This window comes from Chiloscyllium plagiosum, unplaced genomic scaffold (assembly GCF_037043375.1).
Source record: "Chiloscyllium plagiosum isolate Xiang-an unplaced genomic scaffold, Cpla_swu_hap1 HiC_scaffold_35, whole genome shotgun sequence".
NCBI lineage: Eukaryota > Metazoa > Chordata > Chondrichthyes > Orectolobiformes > Hemiscylliidae > Chiloscyllium > Chiloscyllium plagiosum.
In genome coordinates, this window is record NW_028270173.1 from 26,321,648 (window position 1) to 26,330,684 (window position 9,037).

Sequence of the window (9,037 nt, forward strand, 5' to 3'; positions counted from 1 at the left end):
AAATACCTGTAATGTCTCCTATATGCTGCCAATTTCTTTCTATTTTACTTTCTTTCTTACTTGCTTCACTCATTTTATGTGTTATTCTTAAGAACAAAGAACATTACAGCACAGGAACAGGCCCTTTGACCCTTCAGGCTTGTGCCCATCCAGATCCTCCACCTAAACCTGCTGCCTATTTTCTAAGGATCTGTATCCCTCTGCTCCCTGTCCTCTGTCTTGATACATCTTAAATGACGCTATTGTTTCCGCCACTTCCACCTCCGCTGGCAACACATTCCAGGCACCCACCACCCTCTGCATGACGAATGCATATCGCCCCTAAACTTTTCCCCACTCACTTTGAACTCATGACCCCTAGTAATTGATTCCTCCACTCTGGGAAAAAGTTTCTTGCTATCCACTCTGTCTACACCTCAACCTCCTTCTTTCCAATGAAAGTAACCCTAATCTACTCAACTTCTCCTCATAGCAAGCATCCTCCGTACCAGGCAACATCCGGGCGAACCTCCTCTGCACTTTGTCCAAAGCATCCGTATCCTTTTCGTAATGTGGCGACCAGAACTGTATGCAGTATTCCAAATGTGTCCGATCTAAAGTCCTATACAACTGTAACACAACCTGACAACTCTTCTACTCAATACCCCATCCGATGAAGGAAAGCATGCCGTATGCCTTCTTGACCACTCTACTGACCTGCGTTGCCATCTTCAGGGAACAATGGACCTGAACATCTCGATCTCTCTGTACGTCAATATTCCCCAGGACTTTTCCATTTAATGTATAGTTCTCACTTGCTGTTTTCATATTTCACTCACTTACTGTTTCCTTGGTCATTATGATTTTTCCTCAATTTCTCTCATACTTTTGTTACTGTGGCAATGCTGGCCATCTTCTCTGTTTCTGTCATTTGCTCTGTCCTAAGTTCTAATTCCAGTTATTATGCAAACCTAACTGCAGTAGTATCAGAAAATTCAGGTTTTACTTGAATGAGGAACCACAGGGATACATTTACCTGACAAGAAAAGAAGATAAAAAATTGAAGGCATCATACAGAGAATGCAAAACACTCCCCATAATTGGTTTGCAAATAAATTCTGCAGCAGTGTGGCTTTCACCTTGGCCACAGACTCAACAGCACGCTCACAGCAAATGTGCTGTCTTTGACTACTAATGAGTAATCAAGTAGTAACTGATAGTGCAGTGGACAGGAAAGAGAAAAGATGCATTTCCAAAATTAAAACATATCACTTGTTTAGCAGTAGTTAACATAGATTGGTTTTGCACTCCGTTTAGTACTACCATGAATGGACTTTAACTAACTACAGAACTGCACTCAATTTAGTTAATTTCCATAGTTTCACAGTGCCAGGGCCCCAGGTTCAAGTCCAGTGTTGGGTGACTGTCTGTGTGGAGTTTGTACGTTCTCCTCTTGTCTGCATGCTCCGGTTTCCTTCCATACTTCAAAGATGCGCAAGTTTGATTGGCTTGCTAAGTTATCCCATAGCCATCCAAAGATGTGTGGGTTGGGTGGATTAGCCATGGTAAATGCAGGGTTATGGGGATAGCGGAGTGGAGCTGGGTTTGATGGGCTGTTCTTCTAAGGGTCAGTGCAGACTTGATGGACTGTATGGCCTCTTTCCATATTCTACGATTCTATGAAAATTAAATGTCACATTGTCAAAAACTAATGATAATCAGAGCTCTGTCTCTATTACTCTGACATTCCAGACCTGGCCCCTTTCTACCCTGTGAATGCCTGTACAATCTAAATCTCCCTGTGTATCACTCTCCAGTTGAATGTTCACTCATATTACTCTACAGTTGAGGTCTCCAGCAGTACCACAAAATGCAAAGCCCTTCTTCATGACCCTGACACTATCAAATTCTCCTATAGCATGCAGCAGCTGATTGAAAGATGCTTTTTATTTTGTTGATTCATTTTATAGAAAGTATTTTGTTCATAAACAAAATTCAATTTCTAATGCAAAACAACATATTCCACTGAAATTATTTTCTTTCAAGTCCCAGGGACATTTATGTCAATTGGATACCAGCGAAAAGCAGCAAGGTGGAGGAGTTAAACTTACCACAATATACGATGAAATAAAATTCAATCCTAATATGTCAACACCCACTGATAGCGACCGAGATGGAAGAAGAAGCAAGTGCTAATGTCTGATTGGCATCTAACGATGTATGGAAGACAACAGTAAGCCTGACATGGCCTTAACAATTCCGGTGGTCTCCTGCTTGCCATGCTCTTGTTCTTACAGCTGACTTGGGTGTGTTCTCTTCTATGAGAAAGCAGATCAAGCGCCAAAGAAAGAACTTCGGACTCGATGCTTGGAACTTAATGAAATGAAGGAAACAGAAACTCAAAATGTTGGACATTCACAAAGCCATCAGTATGAGGAAAAGAAAGTACACTGGGTGATACAAGAGTGTGAAAATGAGGAATGCAGGTACTGGCATGGTGCAGATACAGTGACGACTTACATTTATATAGTATCTTTAACATGACTAAAATTTCCAAAGTGCTTCACTGTTATATAGGATGATCATGGAAACAATTAAATGATTGGTGAAACAGCCAAGAGACAGAATTCATTTAAAGAGATGGAAAGAGGTCATAGAGACCCTTTGGTCCAACTCGTCCATGCTGACCAGATATCCTGAACTAATCTAGTCCAAATGCATAGAACACAGAACCCCTACAGCGTGGAAACAGACACTTCGGCGAAACAAGTCCATGCCGACCCTCTGAAGAGTAACCCACCCAGACCCATTCCCCTACCACTGTACATTTACTTCTGACTAATGCACCTAACCTACACATCCCAGATCACTGTGGACAATTTAGCATGGCCAATTCACCTAATCTGTGGGAGGAAACCAACACAGACATGGGGATAATGTGCAAACTCCATACAGTCGCCCAAAGCTGGAACCGAACCTGGGTCTCTGGCGCTGTGAGGTAGCAGTGCTCACCACCAAGCCACCGTGCCACCCCAATTGTCAGCATTTTTCCCAAATCCTTCTAAACCCTTCCTATTCATGCACCCAACAGATGCCTTTTAAATGCTGTAATTGTATTAGCCTCCACCATTTCCTCTTGCAGCTCATTCGACAAACGTACTACTGTCTGTGTGAAAAAGTTACCCATTAGGTCTCTTTCAAATCTTTCCCCTATCACCTTAAACCTAGCCCTCTAGTTTTGGACTCCCCTACCCGGGGAAAAAGACCTTGGCTATTCAGCCTATCCATTCCTCTCATTTTATAAACCTCTATAAGGTCACTGCTCAGCTTCCGAGGCTCTAGGAAAAACATCCCCAGCCTATTCAACCTCCCCTATTGCTCAAACCCTCAAATTCTGGCAATATCCTTGTAATCTTTTACGAAACCTTTCAAGTTTATTTCCTCTAGCAGGAAGAGTGGCAGTATTCTAAAAATATCCTAACCACAGCTGTTATATAGGATTTCTCAACTCCTCTACTCAATGCACTGACCAATAAACACAAGCACATCAAATGCCTTCTTTACTACCGTGTTATCTACAACTTCACTTTCAAGTAACTGAACCTGAATCCCAAGGTCTCTTTGGTCGGCAACACTCCACAGGAACTTACTAATAAGTCCTACCTGGTTCATCTAAATTAAACTCCATCTGGCACTCCTCAGCCCCACTGGCCCATCTGATCAAAGTCCCACTGTACTCTGAGATAACCTTCCTCGCTGTCCACTACCCGACCAATTTTGGTGTCTTCTGTAAGCTTACTAACCATATCTCCTATATTCACACCCAACTCATTAATACAAATGACAAAAAGGAGTGGACTCAGCACCGAACCTTGTGGCACTCCACCTGATCTTAAGCCTCGAGTCTGAAATGCAACCCTCCACACCACCAAACTCTGTCTCTTCCCTTCAAGCTAATTTTGCATCTTAATGGCTATTGAGGTGTTGTGGATGAGTTGAAAACTGCAGTGATTTACATCATGTCCTGCATTTATTTCTAAATTCAATGTTAAGCAAGTAGAGCAAAATAGAAACACATTCAGTATATGCTCATTCTGTTGATCATAATGAGGGAAGAGAAGAAGCAGATGGTTGGTTGGGAAAGTCCCGACTGCATTACTCAAAAAAATAGCTAATGGATAACATATTGCTCTAAATTGTAGTTCGCTGTGAAAGAAGACACTCTTCCTCTTTGTTGCTAAAGGTATTCTCATTGTATTTGAGTGTTTAACTCACAACAGCTTTATTTACAAGCAGTTGCACATTCAACAAAAGAGTCTTTCAAAGCCAACTACAAAAGAAAATCCACAAAGAATGGTGTACAATTAACCATATGTTAGGTTCTTCAGAAAACATGAACTATATCATGAGTTTTGCCCCACACTAACTAATTTGCAAACTGAAATAAACTTTTAAAAATAAAATTGCTTCAGTTGCAGAGTATCAATGCAAACAGAAGGCCTTGTGTTGTGGTAGTGGCATTCACAATTGTGGATCACAGTTTCGAAGCTCAAGTCCAATCTCAGAACAAGCAGTAAAAGCATGAAGTTTTCATAATTAGCGAGAATCATGTGGTAGCTGCAGCCTAACAGCAGCTGAATGCTGAAAGGAGGTGAGGTCTTCCAACTGAGTACACAGCAAAGAGGACATACAGGGTTGGTAGTGGAGGGAAGGTGCAGATTGTGGTTGGGGTGTGTGAATGCAAGTGAGTGAAGATGCTGCATTCACTATTAAGAGTTGTAGCCCATGAGCCCTGATAGGCAGTGGGTGCAGTAATAGAGTTAGAGTGATTGCGAGGGAGCATAGAGAAGACAGTGGCACTTATCCCTACAGAGTGGAAAAGGTTATTAAGTTCTTGCAGCACACCGAATGTTTCTTCAGACCGTGGAAACCAAACTAGCCTTGGTGCAACTTCAGACCAGGCTGGTAAGGTACAGTGTCATGGATTACACTGGTGCCAGAGGATGGCACTCCTCTGCACCACCTGTCCACCAGGACCTCCTAGTTAATGTGGAGCTAACTTCCTTTTCTTAGCAATTTCTGAGTTAGTTTACCATACACAGAAATGTTGAAATTCAGCTCCTGACTGACAACATCTAACTTGGTGTGTAGTGGGTTCTTACAATGGCACCGTGAATACCTGCAGGTCATGATAGTGTTCAGAATACTTCCATCACTGCTGAGTGCGTGACACTCCTTAGAACAGTGGTGCACAGTTAATGAACGATTTGTGGAGCGTAGTGTGAGAAAACCTACGAGAGACCAGAGAGAGAAATCCTCCGTGATACTCTCTGAATCTGATACTTAGTCAGTTTTTGGTAAAATGCAGACTAATGAATTTAAAATGCTTGAATTTCATCCACAGGATAGTGAGTCGGGCAGATCAGCTTTCTGATCCCTTCAGGGAATAGTTCAATTGAAGCTTTAAAACTGTGGAGATGTGATATTAGGTAACTGCAGAGACTTAGATAATCTCTAAATGAAATGATACCATCTGGCAACAAATAAAGGTTTGTGCCAAATGCAGACATTGAGCACTGTAAAAGACACTGGTCCAATTTGATAGTAATTGTGGTAAAGCATTTCACAACTCAACATTTATTGTATTTTCATAAATCTCAAACCTAGTGACCTTGTGAGGTGTCGGAAGACTGGAGGTTGGCAAATGTGGTGCCACTGTTTAAGAAGGGTGGTAAAGACAAGCTAGGGAACTATAGACCGGTGAGCCTGATCTCAGTGGTGGGCAAATTGTTGGAGAGAATCCTGAGGCACAGGATGTACATGTATGTGGAAAGGCAAGGACTGATTAGGGATAGTCAACATGGTTTTGTGCGTGAGAAATCATGTCTCACAAACTTGATTGAGTTTTTTGAAGAAATAACAAAGAAGATTGATGAGGGCAGAGCAGTAGATGTGATCTATATGGACTTCAGTAAGGCGTTCGACAAGGTTCCCCATGGGAGACTGATTAGCAAGGTTAGATCTCATGGAACACAGGGAGAACTAGCCATTTGGATACAGAACTGGCTCAAAGGTAGAAGACAGAGGGTGGTGGTGGAGGGATGTTTTTCAGACTGGAGGCCTGTGACCAGTGGAGTGTCACAAGGATCGGTGCTGGGTCCTCTACTTTTTGTCATTTACATAAATGATTTGGATACGTGCATAAGAGGTACATTAGTAAGTTTGCAGATGACACCAAAATTGGAGGTGTAGTGGACAGCGAAGAGGATTACCTCAGATTACAATAGGATCTGCACCAGATGGGCCAATGGGCTGAGAAGTGGCAGATGGAGTTTAATTCAGATAAATGCGAGGTGCTGCATTTTGGAAAAACACATCTTAGCAGGACTTATACACTTAATGGTAAAGTCCTAGGGAGTGTTGCTGAACAAAGAGACCTTGGAGTACAGGTTCATAGCTCCTTGAAAGTGGAGTCACAGGCAGATAGGATAGTGAAGAAGGTGTTTGGTATGCTTCCTTTATTGGTCAGAGTATTGAGTACAGGAGTTGGGAGGTCATGTTGCGGCTGAACAGGACATTGGTTAGGCCACTGTTGGAATATTGCGTGCATCTCTGGTCTCCTTCCTATTGGAAAGATGTTGTGAAACTTGAAAGGGTTCAGAAAAGATTTACAAGGATGTTGCCAGGGTTGGAGGATTTGAGCTATGGGGAGAGGCTGAACAGGCTGGGGCTGTTTTCCCTGGAGTGTCAAAGGCTGAGGGGTGACCTTATAGAGGTTTACAAAATTATGAGGGTAATGGATAGGATAAATAGACAAAGTCTTTTCCCTGGGGTCAGGGAGTCCAGAACTAGAGGGCATAGGTTTAGGATGAGAGGGGAAAGATATAAAAGAGACCTAAGGGGCAACTTTTTCACAGAGGGTGGCGAGTGTATGGAATGAGCTGCCAGAGGAAGTGGTGGAGGCTGGTACAATTGCAACATTTGAGAGGCATTTGGATCGGTACATGAATAGGAAGGGTTTGGAGGGATATGGGCCGGGTGCTGGCAGGTGGGACTGGATTGGGTTGGGATATCTGGTCGGCATGGATGGGTTGGACCGAAGGGTATGTTTCCATGCTGTACATCTCTATGACTCTATGTATGATTAAAAATAACGAAAGTACAGTCTGATGTGCACTTGAGATGATATACCTGGCAGCTACTTCCCTGCATTAGAAGAGACAGAGAACTGCAAACTGCAAAATTGATTTTCACTTAGATATTTTTGGTATGCGAATTGAGTCCTGATAGATATATACTTCCTAGAGGAAAGTTGATGCTATAATCCTTGTAGGAAATGGAAATAGAGAAGATTCTATAATGGACAGTAAACCCAGAAACCTGGTTTACATACTGGTGAATGGGATATGTTAAACAATTATGAAAGGTGGTAGTGTAGTGGTAATGAAGTGGACTAACAATCCAGTTTCCCAGACCAGTGTTCCAAGGGACAGGGGATTTGAATCTCATTGTGGCAGATTGTGAAATTTGGAGAGTGGAATTATAGCTCATCTAATGTGACCACTATCACTATCGACTATTAGAAAATAAACCCATCTGGCTCACTAATATACACTAAGGAAATCTGCTGTTTTTGCCTTATCTGGACTGCATGTGATTCCAGATCCACTACAATGTGGTTAATCCTGAATTGCCCTCTGGGTAATTAAGGATAGGCAGTAAAAGCTAGGTAAAAACAATGACTGCAGATGCTGGAAACCAGATTCTGGATTAGTAGTGCTGGAAAAGCAGAGCAGTTCAGGCTGCATCCGAGGAGCAGTAAAATCGACGTTTCGGGCAAAAGCCCTTCATCGGAAAGCCCAACTAGCAATGTATAACTCAAGAACAAATAGTTTTTAAAAAAGAGCCTTCCCTGAGTTTCACCTTTCTCCTGAAGTGGTTTACATCTTGGGCAGAGGTTGCAGATTGAAGTCCTCCTGCTTGGCCTGGCTAAAATAGCCTGTAACTAATACAGGGCGTAAATCATGAAAGTCTACCTTTCTTTCAGCGTGATATTGCACCTTTCCTAACCTATGGTTCTAAATTGTCTGGAGTGCACCATTTTACCCCCACACCCTGTGCTGCCTGCCAAAACTAAATATAAGTTAAATACTGTAAACTTCTTTTGACCACCTAATGTTTTGTGTTTTGTGATGTTACAATACTTCTTTAAATGTTATATTTTTAAATTAATTGATTAATTTGGTCTATATTTGTAAAAGAGTTTACAGGAACAAAAATAAGTTTTGACTGACTCTGTAAATAAAATATTATGAGTCTATGAAGATTTGGCTCCAGTGCTGTAATTTTTGACTGGATAGGTGGACCGTATCAAGAAGTCTGAAAATGGCGCATTCCAAAAAGTGGGGGTCAATGACTGTTTACCTTTCTTCTTGACTTGGAGGTGTGAAACAATGCCTGGATAGTAGCCAATACTCAGCCAGGCTAAAACAGCACTCAGCCTAACTACTACAAAGAGAAGCTATATGCAAAGATTTGAAAGATTCTGCACAAACACCCAGCGGTGCAGTTACACTCTGTCCCATAATTAAGGCAAATACAGTACTTTTCTACCATGTGACTGGTGATGTGAGTGTTAAGTAGTGAGAGTGAAATGTTAAGATGATATAGCATGGAAGTGATTCTCAGATGGGTTGTTTTTATTCCTTTTTGGGTGAGAGATTCATGGCGAGGCCATCATTTATTGACTTGGAGAAGGCAGAGGTGAACTGTCATCTAGCTTTTTGCTAACAAGTTTCAGGATTCCAGGAAAGCAGAGTTGCTAAGACCGGAATTGTGTGTGGCTTGGTGTGGATCTTGTAGGTGGTGATGTTCCCATGCATTTGCTGCCCATATCCTTCTGGATAGTAGATGTGAATTTGGAAGGTGCTATTGAGGAAGTCTGGGTGAACTGCTGTAGTGCATTGTGTAGATGTTACTCACTGCTGCCACTGTGAGTCAATGTGAAGCGATTGAATCTCAAATGTAGTTGATGGAATGCCAATCAAATGGGCTTCTT

At 42.1% G+C, this 9,037-nt stretch overlaps 1 protein-coding gene across 3 annotated transcripts in view; it reads left to right on the top strand.

Annotated features, from left to right (window-relative positions):
* LOC122541362 (signaling lymphocytic activation molecule-like) overlaps positions 1-2,592 on the top strand; it is a 58,278-nt gene extending 55,686 nt beyond the window's left edge. For all 3 annotated transcript variants that reach the window (XM_087979432.1, XM_087979431.1, XM_087979433.1), the window contains one exon: positions 2,026-2,592. In XM_087979432.1, the coding sequence (XP_087835558.1) occupies positions 2,026-2,110 (85 nt within the window). In that variant the 3' untranslated portion in view covers positions 2,111-2,592. The remainder of the gene's footprint in view (positions 1-2,025) is intronic.
* Positions 2,593-9,037: the final 6,445 nt, after the last annotated feature.